The sequence below is a fragment of the Protobothrops mucrosquamatus genome, unplaced genomic scaffold (genome assembly GCF_001527695.2).
Source record: "Protobothrops mucrosquamatus isolate PMUCROS unplaced genomic scaffold, P.Mucros_1.0 scaffold142, whole genome shotgun sequence".
Lineage (NCBI taxonomy): Eukaryota > Metazoa > Chordata > Lepidosauria > Squamata > Viperidae > Protobothrops > Protobothrops mucrosquamatus.
In genome coordinates, this window is record NW_015386508.1 from 263,087 (window position 1) to 280,307 (window position 17,221).

At 35.6% G+C, this 17,221-nt stretch overlaps 1 protein-coding gene across 1 annotated transcript in view; it reads left to right on the forward strand.

Annotated features, from left to right (window-relative positions):
* Positions 1–17,221, forward strand: part of LOC107285059 (serine/threonine-protein kinase TNNI3K) — a 184,219-nt gene that overhangs the window by 42,810 nt on the left and 124,188 nt on the right. The window contains exons 8-13 of the mRNA XM_029283589.1: positions 6,010–6,154; positions 6,261–6,365; positions 7,049–7,143; positions 7,600–7,749; positions 9,628–9,714; positions 14,230–14,286. Coding sequence (XP_029139422.1) covers positions 6,010–6,154; positions 6,261–6,365; positions 7,049–7,143; positions 7,600–7,749; positions 9,628–9,714; positions 14,230–14,286 — 639 coding nt within the window. The remainder of the gene's footprint in view (positions 1–6,009; positions 6,155–6,260; positions 6,366–7,048; positions 7,144–7,599; positions 7,750–9,627; positions 9,715–14,229; positions 14,287–17,221) is intronic.

Consider the following 17,221-nt stretch of genomic DNA (forward strand, 5'->3'; position numbering starts at 1 on the left):
AAATGCTTGCATATTTAGTTACCAATATATTTTAATAGAAAGTAAATATGATGGAATCAGAGAAATGTGGATTCAAGGTAATTATCCACATGCAGAGAATCACAGCATTCTTATTGGAAACCAATCTAGTCAAACTGCCACAGCATCCTAACTGCAAGAGAGATACAGATCAACCTATATCTCATCAGTGTCAGAATACATGTATTCAATCATTGTATCAAATTAAGCATTTATATATACAACATAATGTACACACTGTGTTTCCTCATTTACACACTTTTAATGTAAATTTTTCCAGATGTTCATATAAGTCTACCCAATATTAAGTCAATAAAAATTTTGAGAAACGTAAATCAGATAGATAATGCATTTAGTTTCCAGGAATGTGTACCCACAGCAAACAAATAAGGATGTGCAGGAGAGTTAGCAAGATAAATTGAATAGAAAATCTCTAACTAGTTTCTCCCTCATAATAGGCAGCATGTTCTCCCTTTAATTTGAAATCCTGATATCATAAGAATGTCTGTTCAATCTTTTCAATGGATGTTCTCTACAACAATGAAGGAAAGATGAATTAACATCACCCTGCAGTTATGATCTCCCATGTATGTAGCATGTTTGTGTGCCTGCCTGAAAACAGCATGGCATATTTGGCAACAACTACAAGGGTCCGGTGATGTTTGAAGAAAATATAAAATGATTAGAGCAACAGCCACACATCAACTCCTAAGAAAGGAGAAAGATTGATTAAACCAAACAAGTATGGACATATTAAGGAAATCATAAGGGAAGTGAATCTAAGGAACATCACAATAGGCAACCAAAACAATGCACCACGGCAACTCAGAAACTACTCTGAGGCCTTGACAAAAGAAAGAGAAGGGGAAAAAACACATTGTTGAATAAGAAGATTGATCCCTAAAGAAAGAGAAGATGCACCTGTTCTGGAAAGAAGACAAAGAAATTTTACAGTAGTTGATAATTCACTATTAACAAGTCAACATGGCTCATGAAGAGTGTTGACTGCCAGGGTAAGGATTGGGAATACCATAGAACAGATTCAGGGCCAATTATCAGGCCTAGTATCAATTAATCTTTCTGATAATACATATAGTAAAAAATGATATTGCCAGGAACACTTACAAGATGACTTTTTAACACTTAGGAAGGACACTTTAGCACTTGGGCAGCCAGATTCTTCTAATGCATAGAAAAAGACTAGAAGGAGAAAGAGCATTACAAGCGAATGATTAGCTTCATAAATAATGGGAGTGGTAAGACAGATTTCTAGAACCATGATCTCACTTTTCTAAATGATGAATTGCTAATAAAAAATTGACAGCACCTAACAAAAGTAGATTGAAATGGTACATGGTAAGCTTGATCAAAAAGGCTATGAACAAATTGCAGATGAAAATCTTTAAAGAAGAATCTCAAGTAAAAACTAAAAGGAAGTGGATGTGTTGCTATAACCAGGCATATTAAACACTCAATTCAAAATAAAAAAAGCATTGGTTCATAAAATTAATCACATTAATTATCTATACACTAATGTTTATATTATTGGAAATACACAACTTGGGCAGAATAATAAATTTAAGATACAGGAAGGTAATTTTCTGATTAAATGTTAAAGGAAAAATCATAGCTGTAAGACAGATTGATGGTGGAAATAGTTATCTAAGACAGCGAGACAACTTCCCTTCACTGTATATGCTCATGCAAGGTCTTGATATCATGTGTTGGGAGAGAGTTAATAGCAATAGCAGTTAGGTTTTATATATCACTCCATATAGTGCTTTACAGCATTCTCTCAGTGGTTTACAGAGACAGCATATTGCCCCCAACAATCTGGGTCCTCATTTTACCAACCTTGGAAGAATGGAAGGCTGAGTCAACCTTGAACCTGTCAGGATTGAACTCCTGGCAGTGGGCAGAGTTAGCCTGCAATACTGCATTCTATTTACTTCATCACCCTGGTTCCTATGGTTCAGTTTGTTGCTGAATATTTTCAATTAATCAATCTGAATAGTATACTGGTTATGCATCACTTAATTATCTCTTTCAAATATAGTGATGACAAAAAATTATAATAGAGAGAATTTGGGGCAGAAATGTTCACAGCTTCCTATCACCTCTCAATCTGAAATTAAGTAATATAAATCTAGTATTTCTAGAGCTACACTGAAAAATCAAGGCCAGCAAAATATTAAGATTGTTCTATGTCTCTTTCTGTCTTGTAGTGGTCCTCAAGAGTTTTGCAGCCCAAATTATGCAGTCCTAATAAATCAATGCTAGGCTATTTTTCACTAAATCACTTTGAACAAATGGACTGTTCTCCAGGCTCTACACATCCCTTTATTCTTTCCTAGCTGGCCCATATTTTCAATTTTCACATTCATATTATGGACCTGAGTTACGATTTCCTTTAGGCAACCAGATAGCATGCAAGATGAGAATTTGTGTCTCATATCCCTTGCTTGCTTTCTTCCAGATGACATTTACAGTAGGCATATTATCTAGAATATTCTGCTAAAATGGGGATCCATTATAAGTTATATATATATATTGCTTCATTTTTCATATAAGCAAATATGTCAGAGATGGAAGGTATTCAAAACTGCACCTGGGATTTTGACTGCCAACTAAAATACGGCATGAATCCAGCAAAGGACCATGGGCGAATTTCCAAATCCTTTGATGTACACTTATTGCCAGATGAACAGCACAGATGTTTATATTTTTTATTGTGGTTGTTGCTTTCTTACCACTTCTTTTTAAGTGCTATTATTTGAACTGCACATTTTGTATGGATGGTTGTTTTTAACAAATATTTTTAACTAAATTCAGTTTTATGATGCTTGTTCCTTTCTCATTCTGTACTTGTATTATTTAAAAAAAATAATTTTATGAGAATATTTTTATTTAAAATGCTTTCTGAAACATTTCTGAAATGTATTCCATTATATAAGTAAAAGATTATGTGAAGGAAGTATTGTATAGTTTTATGAGCTCTTAGCACGGCTAATAAGTAATACATCAATTTTAGTTTTGGCAAGATAACTGGATTCCATGCCAATATACTTTTCTTACCAATGTAAGTCGGAATGATAAAAGCAGCACTTTTCCCAAAATGTGGTTTGGATACTGTGTTACAATTCAGATAAAGTTCTGTCTACGTAATTATAAGCTTTTGAAATCTGATAAACTTTCACTGAATTAACTTCAGTGTCTCAAACAATTTGGGGTAGGGGGCAGAGATGCAAAATATTGATTGGAAATGAAATACATGTTCTAAGCACTACTGTTTAGCAGAAATAATGTCTTTCAGAAGCATTTCTGACCTCTGTACATCAATTTCATTGCATTTATGAGAAGTGAAAAACTCATCACTGCAAACCAAGAATTGGAGAATTTCTGCCAAAAAGAAGGGCATGCTGTTTCCTGAATATTTTTTATAAATACTTAACTAGATTAAATCCCCATAGGAGATGAATCTAATCTTTCTTATGAGGTGTCACACCAATGATACCTCTTGATAGAAATTGTGAAATTCTACTTCTTGCATGTCAACTGGAACAAACTATGAATTTACCAATTCCAGAGGCATTGAGGGTGATGGACATTTCTGTGATTCTCACATTTTTGCTCCCCTGATTCCATCTCAGTGCTTTTCTAGTAAATTGAGTACGCAAAGTAACACCGAAACCAGTTTTAAAATACAAACAGCTGTTTAACACATAGCTAAAACTGAGCAGCAGTGCTGTTTCTGAGATACATCAGGTCAAATTAAAAATAATGTCCTGGTTTTAAAAAACAGTAAAAACATATAAGAACTCAGTAAACAGAATTATAATTTGCACGAAAGACAGATAAAAGCAACATGTCTACACCAAGTCAATATTATTATGAATGATGTTTTGTTTGTTATTATAGATCACATAAGATAGAAAAGAGTACTCTTCTTGGTAGACAAAGACAAAAAATATATACTTATTTTGGACATCAAGTGATGATGGGAAAGGAGTAAACTGTAAATAACATCGGTTTCAAATTAATCATGAATGTTAATGTCTATTAAACAAGGCTATATATGTGCAAATAATTAACCTAGAAAATTTTCAGTTTCTCTACAGAACATTTTTAGAAGAATTTTTATTTCAACTCTTACTCTAACGTACTTATCATCATACATATGTTTACATTTACCTTTCCTGATTTGAATACATCTTTGACATAGGTTTCAATTATTGCTGATTCGCAGCATGAGCATTAATTTATTTTAAATAAAATATGAATTTTCCAGGCCACAGAACATTGTTTCCTTATCCTGAATAATGTTGGTTTCTCATTCTTCTTGTAATAACTTGGGTGCTTGTTTCCTTTAACACTTGCCTTTTGGGTCATAATTTCGCTCTGCATGCTTAACATGTAAGGTAGCAGGATTTCTGTGAAAAGGTCATTAACTCAGTGAAGCCTTTTTATTTTCCTTGACTGAAAACCCCACAATAATACTCAGCAAATATAACTACAGCAATAATTGATTACAGTAGGGTCTCAGGTTTCTAAGCAATTACAGGAAAAAGGCATAAAAGGTCAGCTGTAGGGTACAAATCCTTTATCAGTCAGTCATGATATTTGAGAGAAAGTGTATGGCTAGGTAGGGTGTTTACAGTGGTGGCCCCAACAATGTGATTGAAGCTGTGTCTGGTTTTTATGTGTATCACAAATACAACAAAAAATACAGGTGGATCTTTGATCACACTATTGTATCTGCCATTTTTAATTTTGAGATTATAATCTATGGACACTCCTGTTGTTGGGCTTGCAGGAAAACTGAGTCTCCAATCTGTCTTCTATCTTCTTTTATGGCAGCTTAAGCAATGGATACTCCTTCCCAACATAGATAAGAGAGAGCAAAGTGCTGTCCATGCATTGTTCATGCAGTTTGGAATCATAATCTTCATAGGGAAAACATAACACTGGATCTGTTGCAGACCAAGCTGGAAGACACTGTTCTCCTTAAGAACCAATACAGGATAGTTTTTCTGGGTTTAAATTTAATTAAATTTAATGCATTAGATGTGTTATGGCCACCCACTCCAGAAGAATCTGAGTGGCATACAAAAAAAATTAAAACAGTTTAAACCCACATAAATAGGCAGTGCAGACTAAAACAGCTGCAACCTTAAATAATGTAAAACTACAAAAGATGTCCCACCAATACATTAGAATCACAGTTAAACCCAAGCCTGGGAACAGAGCATTGCTTCTGTTCTATTTTTATATTTCAGTCCCAAACCAACTGTATGAAAATGGCTAGAAACTGTCACAGAGCCCTTTGCATCTCATGAAGTATCATTATGGACACTAAATGAGGATAAACTATTCCTACTAATGGAAAAGGAAAGGGAAGAATAGAAAGAGAGGTGCAGTCCCCTGAAATTCCAAACAACTTCACTAAGTTAATGGATGGATCTTTGAAGGACACCTTCAGGTTTCTATGTGGTTCCTCAGTTGTAGCTCAACTTTCTTCTGGATCAGCAGCTAGAGAGAGGTCTTCCTATCATGGTTTTGGGTCAGATAATATTTCCTTTTTATCCAAAGAGGAAATTCTCTCTCAGATAAATTAGTTTTGCTTAACTGTTTTAAATCAACTGTCTTGCTTTCATTTAAATGCACAGATTGCTCATATTTTAATTTGGTCATGTATGTGTTTGCTTTCCTTTGTACTTTTATGCTTAGTTCACTGGTCTTTTAACAGCATTAAAAGTTGTATTTTTTTATTTGCTGATCTTTGGGTAAGTTTTCATATGGATTGAACAAAAATATGTGAGGAATCAGTGGATGTGTATTTCTACCTTATGGGGTCAAATTGCATAGAAAGCCACTTGAGGTTGTTAGATTCCAATGAAATTTCATAATCTATACATCACATCCATGATCCATGAGAAAGCTTGCTTTAATTATAGCTACCAATTTTTTCTTCCTCTTTTGACTGAATGGTAGTGAATGCTCAAGACAATGAAGACCATGTTCCTCTCCACTTCTGCTCTCGATTTGGACATCAGGATATTGTCAAGTTCTTGCTCCAAAGTAATTTTGAAGTCCAATCCCATGTGGTTAACATTTATGGGGACACACCACTACATTTGTGAGTAACAAACAATCCGTAGCTTTTTTTTCCCCTTTAGTGTGCACTAATTTCCACTTTTCTTTACTAAAACACTGTCTTGATATTTTTTTTTCTTTCTCTCTAGGGCTTGCTACAATGGAAAATTTGAAGTTGTAAAGGAGTTAATCCAACTTTCAGGAACAGAAAGTCTCACTAAGGAAAATATATTTAGTGAAACTGCCTTTCATAGGTATTCTGTTTTATGTTTGATTTCCCCCCCCCCTTTCTCCAGGTCAAAAAAATTACTGAATCATTCTGTCTGTGAGATATTTGATTGGTTACTCAAAATGTTATTGAAAAGGTTGGGTAAACCCAATTTTATCTCCTTTTCCTGGGATACTCACCAGGTCTCATTCCCAAGCTTTCATTTCTGCAGTCTTATTTACTGTATCCATGCTGCAAAATACATCTGCTACAAAACACATTTGATGAGTGTCATATTTGTAGCAAGTATCATTAGTGAGTAAAAATTCTAGGTGGCCAAAGCTATAAAGCAATGAAATAACACAAAGACAACACTTAGAACTTAAAGACAAAAACCAGAAGTAATTTTTGCAAAGCAGATGAAAAGCAACAGGATTTAACGGTATTAGAATTGCATCCACAATATACGCAGATGCTCTGAAAATATTTGTATTTTTTAAAACTGTATATGATGCAAAAATCAGAAGTTAGTTTTTTCTTCAGAGAACTGCTTATTTCAGTCAATTTTTTTGTATACATGGCTCAACAGAGGCATTTGGGAGTAAGGATTCATTTCTTTAATGTAAATTTATATTTCTTATATATTTAGATTCCTTATACATTACTGACTAAATATTCTCAATAGCTGATTTGATTTTGTTTTTTAAAAAATTATTCTAATTCATTCAGTGCATGTACCTATGGCAAGAACATAGAACTGGTGAAGTTTCTTCTTGATCAGAATGTAATGAGTCTCAATCATCAGGGCAGAGATGGACATACAGGTAAATTACTAAGCATCAGTTTGTGTTATGTCTGTGCAAAAACTAAGGAAAGAAAATGTATATCATCTAAAACAATGATTAGAAGAACTATTCTGTGCTAGACCAGCCAATAATTACGCCAGAAAATTAACATTCACAGAAGTATAAATGCAAAAGCTATGCAACTGTCTCTGAACAATAGATGCATACATTCCCTGACATGCAGTGATGCTGAAGTCTAATCCAGGCTTAAATCAATCTTCTCCAGGAGAGTAGACTAGGCTGGAAAGTTAAAAAGACACTGTGGTAGTAACACCTATCTACATAATGAACTGAAATCAAGCTCAGCTAAAATAAGCCTACTCCTCTTTCTTATACCTTTAAATCCATTTTATTATTCTGTAGCCCTTTATATTGTTAGGAAAATCTTTCTTATAACAATGCTTTTTTCTCCTCCTCCTCCTTCTCCTCTTCCAGGGTTACATTCTGCTTGCTATCATGGCCATATCCGCCTTGTCCAATTTTTACTGGACAATGGAGCTGATATGAATCTAGTAGCCTCTGATTCCAGCAGGTCCAGTGGTGAGAAAGATGAGCAAACCTGTTTGATGTGGGCCTATGAAAAAGGTAGAATTATTTGGGTACTCTTCTTTGTGCATTAAAAAGATGGCATTACAAATCAGAAAAGCAGAACAACTTAGGAATCTTTTGAAAAGGGCTGTCCATATGCATCTGCTTCTGACATTAAGAGAATGCACAACACCAGGTATTGGATTTATGCTCTCAGAAATGCTAACCCAGTAGCCAAAGCTTGAATTCCACGCCAGTTCAATCTTGACCTTTCTCAACACCTATAAAATAAAAATACAAAAATCCATAATTGTATGCCTGAGTTCAGAAAAGGTAATATCTATCTGTAAAATATAGACAAGGCTTTATAAGTCTTTTTTTTCTCTATTATCACTGAACAAGGTTTCACAGATAGCATTACAGTACAGTTATCTATGAAGTTCATTACGAAGTCAAGGACTACTATTGATTTTATGTGGAAAGAAACTTTAGTTCTATTGCAAAGGACAGAAGCAGACACCTCTTTTAAAGACAGAGCTATCCTTGATTTCCTGCAGAAATCCTGCAAAAAAGCTGCATATTACAGATTTTGCAAGTCTTGTCTGATGACATCTCATTTCTACTTCTCTTTTTCCTCCAAACTCATCTAAAAATTGTCGAGTTCTGGAAGCTGTTTCCTTCATGCTTATCCATCGCTGAGCCAAAATATATTTTGACATGAAAATGTGCCCAAATTCACATAAGCGTCTATTCAGTTTGAAGTCATCAACAACCATTCTTGAGTGTGACATTTTTAGAGGTTATAAATCTGAGATTGTAATCTCATGTCATTTGAAGTGAATTCTAGGTTGCTTATAAATGCATTTCAACCCATGATTATTTAGCTTTATATTACATTAGAAATAACCTTTTTATGATTTTTGTTATGAACTGCCAGTTCTTTATCACTTGACTAATTTACATATTCTCTGAGCAAGATTTCAGTCAGGTTAAACAAAATTATAATATTTAAAACATTTAAAATATAATATTTTTGGGGGGAAAAACAGTACTTTAAAAAAAAATCTTATAAAGAAGACATCCTAAAACAGGGGCGTCAAACTGTCGGCCCGTGGGCCGGACGTGACACGATGAAACTCCGCCCACCACATTGCTGACAATAGGGAAAAAGCTCCAATATGTCGTGTGATGTCACATGACATCACGAGTTTGACATGTCTGTCCTAAAAGAATGTAATGCCTTACAATATGAGAAGAGATTAAGCTGGTTTTGAATGGGGGCACAAGTGTGTGTTTGTGTATGCATGTGTGTTTTCTCTCAGAGTTATAGGAAATCCTCGACTTATGACCACAACTGAGATTTCTGTTCCTAAGTGAGACATTTGTTAAGTGAATTTTGCCCCATTTTACGATATTTCTTATCACAGTTGTTAAGTGAATCACTGCAGTTGTTAAGTTGATAACACGGTTGTTAAGTGAATCTGGCTTCCCCACTGACTATGTTTGTCAGAAGGTGGCAAAACCTTACCCAGGGACATGGCAACCGTCATAAATACAAGTCAGTTGCCAAGTGTCTGAATTTTGATCACATGATCATGGGGAAGATGCAATGGTCGTAAGTGTGAAAAACGGTCATAACTAACTTTTTTCAATGCCGTTGTAACTTTGAACAGTCACTAAATGAACTACTGTAAGTCAAGGACCAGCTGTATGTGACTATGAATGAATTATGTTACTGCAATGGTATCTGTAATGTATCCAAGAATACAAGATGTTTTATGATGCCTTTAAATTCTAAGATAACATTTTATTCAACAGCAATACTGTTTGATAGTTCATGATGTACTTTTGAACTGCCTTCTCAGATTCTTTGTTGGCAAGGTGGTACTTCTGTGTTGTTCATGTTTGCTTCTAATGGCAATTGCTATTTTTCAGGACACGATGCTATTGTCACCCTTTTGAAACATTACAAAAGACCCCAGGATGAATCTCCTTGTAATGAATACTCTCTACCTGGAGGAGGTGTGGTGTTGTTAAACTGTTCACTTTGCATGGCTAAAAATAACTTTAATAGCTGCTTTGTTTCTCTCCCCCCCCCCCTAAAAAAAAAACTAGATAGCTGTGAGGCCAGTCTATGTGAACAGCCTCAAAACAGTGCAGCAAGAATTAATAGCATAAGCAGCCATCACTGCTGACTGCAGAACCTAATCAGTTTCTTAGGGGCCAGATGGAATAATAAGGTAGGAGAGAAGGATGCGATCAGGCCCTTAGCAGGAGACTATTTTAATACACCGGGAGAACAAGCAAGACAATGAGAAAGAGAGGAAAGGCTAGAGAAATATAAGATTAGAGCAAAGGAGAAGAGGAAATCCAGGGGCTTTACAGATGGCCGTAGTCTGAGAGGATAAGAGAAACTCAGGAAATGAGAGCTTAAGTGAATAAAAACAGGATTGCCAATAGTTCATAAGGTATGGAAATTCTAGGAAAAACTAAGAAAATGGAAGCTATAAAGGATGTAAAAAAAATATACCAGAGTCAGGTACACTATGTAAGATTTGACTTCCCTCCTACAATGACTACACAGAAAATGAGCAATTATAGACTTAGGGTTTATCCACGCTTTCAATAAGCAAAGAAAGGTGAGACTGCTCTGATTGCATTATGCCCTTATAGTAATTGTAGGTAAACTGTCAATTATATGTAGCAGAGGTTAGTCATTGATCTAATAGGTCTCACCATGTCCCATTGACATTATATATCACAGTCTATATAAAACAGACAACTTGAGTAACTTTGAATCAAGGTTAACTGTAAGAAAACCATTTTTTTCATTCCAAAAAAGAATTCATTTTGTGACTGATTTTTTTTTCTGTTATGCATTTCAAAATTCAAGGATATTGCATGTAATGACTGCTGGCTTCGGCCTATTATTTGAAGTTTGTTTAACAGCAACCAATGATAAATATGTCATAAACAATGATATGATTTATTGATTGATTATATGCCCTCGTCAATTTCAGCTCCTAGCAACTACATAGATAGACTTCCTCCAGTGTTCCAATATCTCAGGGGCTGCCACAAAGAAGAGGGAGTCAAGTTATTTTCCAAAGCGCCTGAAGGCAGGACAAGAAGCAACGGGTGGAAAGTAACCAAAGAGAGAAGCAACCTAGAACTAAGGAGAAACTTCCTGACAGTTAGAACAATTAACCAGTGGAACAACCTGCCTCCAGAAGCGGTGAATGCTCCAACACTGGAAGTTTTTAAGAAGAAACTGGACAGCCATTTGTCCGAAACGGTATAGGGTTACCTGCCTGAGCAGGGGGTTGGACTTGATGACCTACAAGGTCCCTTCCAACTTTACTATTACTATTACTATTACTATTACTATTACTATTACTATTACTATTACTATTACTATTACTATTATTATTATTATTATTATTATTATTATTATTATTATTATTATTATTATTATTATTATTATATCTCCAACTTGTTCTTTCAAGTCTTTCAATTCATTGCCACTGTAACCGAGTTCGTCCACTTGGCATCTGGTCATATTCTTCTCTTCTACCTTTCCCAATATTAGAGCCTTTCCCAGAGAGCTGGGTCTTTGTATAAAATGTCCAATATAGGATAATTTGAGCCTGATCATGTGTGCCTCAAGTGAGAACTCTGGGCTGATTTGTTCAATGATCCATTGGTTTGTTTCTTGGCTGTCCATGGTATTCTCAGGAGCCTTTCCAAGACCAAAGTTAAAAGGCTCTAATATTCTTAGAATATTAGAATAGAAGCATTCTTCCTATCCTATCCTGCTTCTTTAAACTCCAACCTTCATTTCATAGTGTTCAATGGAATTCAGTGGCCTGCACAAAAAGCAGGAGTCCCAGAACATCTTATTGTCCTCATAGTAAATTTATATAGAGGTCAGGAAGCCATAATATAGACAGAATTTCTGCAGTTTGCTCTGACTTTCCAGTTTGCTTTCTTATCTTTCTTAATTTTTGGCAATCTCTTTTCACATTCATCTTTAGCAACCTCTTTAAGTTCATTCCACAATCCCTCTGTTTCTCTATCAATAAAGTTTAGAACTTCAAAGAAATCCCTGATGTTCTCTTTGAAATGGATGGATATATGTTCAAGATCATATTGTGAAACTTGACTGGTTGTCTTTTTCTTCTTTAGCTTAACTAAGAGATTTCACACGAGCAGTTCATGGTCTCTTCCACAGTCAACACCTGCCCATGTCTTTGATGTTGTAATTGAACTCCTCCAACTCCTTTTAGTACTAATATAGCCAATGTGATTTCTATACACTCCATGCGCTGATGTCCAGGTATAAAGGCGTCGTTTTGGTTGTTTGAAGATAATGTTACTATTAAGAGACATTGGAGTGGCTGAAATTGATTAGTCAATCGCCTGCTCCATTTTGGATTCTTAAGCCATGCAATCCAACTACATTTTGCTCTTTCATGTTTCTAGCACTGGCATTCTAGTTTCCCATTACAAGCAGCGTAAGAGTGACTAGAATTCAGATGTAGACATTTTTCTTTGGTTTCAAATATCTATTTTTTTATTATTATTTCTTTCTGACCAAACAGATTTCTGCACACACAGTATGAAGAAATTTAGTGGTTTAAGCTATATGAGAGACCTATAAAATTTCAGTACAAAGTATCAGCTAGGAAACCTTTGCTTAAAGCAAATTAATTTCCATTATACCAAGCTCAAATTAGAAACTTTACTAAGAAAATATCTAATGCAGGAACAATATTGAATCCAGTCTTAATTCTGAAGTAATCAGTGGATTATTCTAAAATTGATTTTAACAGAGCCAGTTGTAGTATAGGGAAAATTAGCCAGTGAATGTCCTTCACAGACTCTGAATCTATTAGATAGATAATCCTGTCTTGTAAATAATGATTATAAGCAAGAAGTGTGGTTTATAAAATCCTACTTTAAATGAATGATTAATGAGACTCACCCAAGTGTTCCATAATGTCTGGGAACAACCTTTATTACTAAATAATAACATAATAATAGAGTTAGAAGGGACCTTGGAGATCTTCTAGTCCAACTCCCTGTTCAGACAGGAAGCTCTATACCATTTCAGACAAATGGTTGTCTAATGTCTTCTTAAAAACTCCCAGTCCTGGAGCATCCACAACTTCTGGAGACAAGTGGTTCCGCTCATCAATTGTTCTACCTCTCAGGAAATTTCTCCTTAGTTCTAGGCTGCTTCTTTTCTTGATTAGTTTCCATCCATTACTTCTTCTCCTGCCTTCAGATGCTTTGGAGAATAGCTTGACTTCCTCTTCTTTATGGCAACACCTAAGATATTGGAACACTGCTATCCTGTCAGGTTTTTTTGCTGTAATGTCAGGTCCTTTCTTGTAAATCAGTTAATGAAAAAGCACCCAGTAAAATTACTATTTTTCCTCTCATTTGAGAGTGATTGTAATCTTGAAATCTCTCAAATTAGTGGGATGACATGAGATTTTCTTCTGCAGTAATCAGGGTGAGGGAGCTGTTCAGGGCCTGTAATACTTTTCTGCCACTGACACTGTCTAGAAGGTTTCCTTTCCCTGGTGTAATACATAATAATAATAATAATAATAATAATAATAATAATAATAATAATAATAANAATAAAGTTGGAAGGGACCTTGGAGGTCATCGAGTCCAACCCCCTGCTCAGGCAGGAACCCTACACCATTTCGGACAAATGGCTGTCCAGTCTCTTCTTAAAAACTTCCAGTGTTGGAGCATTCACCACTTCTGGAGGCAGGTTGTTCCATTGGTTAATTGTTCTAACTGTCAGGAAGTTTCTCCTTAGTTCTAGGTTGTTTCTCTCCTTGATTAGTTTCCATCCGTTGCTTCTCGTCCTGCCTTCAGGCGCCTTGGAGAATAGCTTGACTCCCTGTTTTTTGTGGCAGCCCCTGAGATATTGGAACACTGCTATCATGTACCCCCTCGTCCTTCTCTTCGTTAAACTAGACATACCCAATTCCAGCAACCGTTCCTTATATGTTTTAGCCTCATCAAGTAATTCAAGCAGATAGATTGAAATGCCTTTCTTCTTCAAACCACACATGATTATTTCTTGGGATCATCTGTACTTTTGATTACAATTAATATAAACATAGAATACCGTCAACTTTTTTTCAGTACCATACCTGGTGTTTGTTGTATAAAATGGCTAAAACCAGCCCTTTGAATCTTGTTAATAGGTCATCTGTATTATCTAAATCTCATTAACACCCAGTCTTTATCATCTAAAATGTAAATTAGGGTTCATTTGGCAATCTCAAAATATTTCTATGTAATATCAGCATGAACATAGCACTAAAAGTTTGTTTTAGTAAAACACTCTAAATCTTTGGGTTGCATATATCGTTTGATTTTTTTGACTGACATGTCTTTTCAAGGCATGAGTAAATAATTACTGTATGGTTTAATTTGTTAAAGTAAAATTATGTAAATATTATATATGTTTTGTAAACACTTGTAACTTTTACTTTCTTTTTTAAATTTCAGACGGATCATATGTGTCAGTTCCTTCTCCTCTAGGGAAGATTAAAAGTATGACCAAAGGTATTTTGATTACTAAGAATTTTATTTTTAATATCTTACCAAAAATACTTCTATTGTAGGTAGGGTAAATTTTTGAGAAGCTGGCTTATTAATCTTCATAGCTTTTTTCATGCTGAAGTTTTATTAAGGCTACAAGATTTGTCTTCTCAACATATCCATAGGCACACTTAAATCAGTGAAAGAATTACTGAGCATTTTTATCTTGGATGGGGTACTATCGACACAATCTGTTCCTCAAGTAAGGCTTGCCAGCTTTTTCATTCAAATCTTCCCTGTATTTGAGAGCTTGCAAGAAATTTAACAGGCAGAGTCTTGGCTACAGCTCCATAATAGGGGAAAAAATTCAGCTGCCATTTTTTTCTACAATTTTCCCCCCTGTAAGGAAGCTATTAAGATACAAAAATGCTATCAGAAATAAGCCAGGAAACCTAAACACTAAAGCTCAGCGATATTGAAAATTGGTAACACCAGAGATGAGGCCAAAATGGAAAACGTATTTTATTTCAAACCTATAGTAAAACATTACAATTACATTACTTGAGTTGGGCAAGGTTTGATGGTAAAAACTCAGATTTAGCTGTTCTGTGTTGTGTTGACACAAAACTCCAAATAATTTTAAGAAATAGTGAAGACTCAAAACTGTCTTGGAAGGCAAAACTCTGGAGGCTTGCTACATAGCAGCAAAGAGACCCCCAAAGTAGCAGCTCTTTGTTGCCATCATGTTTGTGGCTCAGATAGGGTAAATAGCCTGGTCTCCCTTGAATTCAGAATACAGGCAGTGTCAGGGAATTGTGCAGCAGTGTCCATATGAAGTCATAGATGCTGACACATACTTGTAGTTTTATATAAATAAATATATTTTACATCTATATATACACCAAACAAGATAGTCAAGCACATCACTACATCATGAAGTAAATCACCAGGTAAATCACAGAACAGCATATAGAGAACATAGAAGAAAAAGGTGGGGAAAAAGAAAACACCCCTTTTTACACCCAGCATCCAATCATAACATAGATTATCTCATGCAGGAGCCAGCACTCCCCAACAAATCAAACTACCCCAGTGTGTTCTGGTCCATTATCCACTTCACTGTTCCAGCTAGTAAATATCTTAACAGGCCGTCCTTGACTTATGACCACAATTGGGACTCGAAAATGTATGGTCTTAACTAAGGTATTACATGGCCATATCTGATTTTATGATCCTTTTTGTCAAGTCATTTAGATGACATCATGTGATCACAATTTGCAGCTTTCCCTGTCAACTTTCCCATTGCTTTGCTTGTTGGAAGCCAGCTGGGAAGATCACAAATAGTGATCATGTTCACTCCGGGATTCTGCAACTATTGTAAATGTGAGATGGTTGCCAACACCCAGATCATGATCACATGACCGTGGGAATGCTATGACAGTTTTAAGTGTGAGGACCGGTCATAAGTCCCTTTTTTAAGCACCATGATAACTTTGAACAGTCGTTAAATTAATGGTTGTAAGTTGAGGACTACCTGTATAATTGATAATTTGCTTTGGGGTGTGGTATTAATTGAACTCTGTGGTTCTGATCTCTCATACAAGATACAACCCTTTCAGATCAAGAAACTGTTCCAGAGCTGATCCTGGCATAAAGTATGACATTCCAGTCAACTCATTAAGAGGTTATGTTACACAACATTCCAAAATAAAACTGACTCAGATATTGTGTTTTGTTGAAATCAAACACAAGACGGAATCTATACTTTCTGCTTGGCTCATCCCCAATGTAGCATTGCTACATTTTCTATGAAGCTGAATTATCAGTAAGGAATGAAATAACAATCTGTTTCATGTTGCTTTGATTATGGTAGCATCACAGTATCACAAAGGAGAGGAAAAAATTAAAAAAAGAAAAGGGTTATGTTAGTATTAAAAGTGATAATATTGGAAGGCAGACTGCATCCATGTGTGTAAATACTTGGAAAGGAGAGGCAAAGCAAGGGGAATAGTGAGGGAATAGTGAGGAGGAACAATCTCTCAAGAGAAAAGGCAGAGTTGGTGCTTGCATGGCTGGGAAGGCGAGAAGCAAAGGAATCACCAATTAGCTCTTGGACTCTGTTGCCAACTGACTCAATCCAGGCTGAGATTTCTGAAGTTGGCTTAAGAAACAGATGGAAGCAGCGTGGCAGAAAAGCAGCTTATGCAACAGTGCAGAATTGCCAAAAGTCCTTCATTTAGTTTTAGGGTTGGAACTGAAGCTAATTTTCAGAAAGAGTTTCAATTATGTCTTGTATGCAGCAGTTAGAACGACAGCATTCCAGGCACAATGGTCGATTTCTAGTTTGACCCTATTTCTTGCTTCAGCTTGTTGCTCAGACAATATAATGTGCATACACAACAATAGTCATTTTTCTGGCTACAATCAGTCCAATTCTCAAGACGGGTATACCCAAAACAATTGCTCTAAACAGCTTTTTATGACAATTAGCTTTGCACAGATGGAAAGGGCAAGAAGCCGGGGAATGATCAATCAGGTCTTCCGGTGGGCATGCTTCAGACTAAGCGCAGCCAGAGGAGTGCTATTTAAATAAACATTTGACCCTTAGAATAGTTATAAAATTGAGCCTCCTATGGAATACTTCTTTGGGGAGAAAGGATAACAAGGCATATGTCATATTTTTGTTTTCTTTGTGACTTTTCAATATCCCACCCCAAGTCTTTCTTGATTGGGGCAGGGAATAAATATTATTAAATGGATAAACAAGCTGGAGTAGAAGGCTAAGAGAGAAAGTCTTAAGGCAAATCTTAAAAAAAAGCAGAAAAAGAAAGGTCTCTGTTACATGTACGTGCATGAGTATCTAGCATTGTTAGCAGTATTACCACACAGACAAAAATAATAATAACTGGAAGAATTGATTTCTTATTTCGCCAAATAAGAAAACAGGGTTTACTGAGGA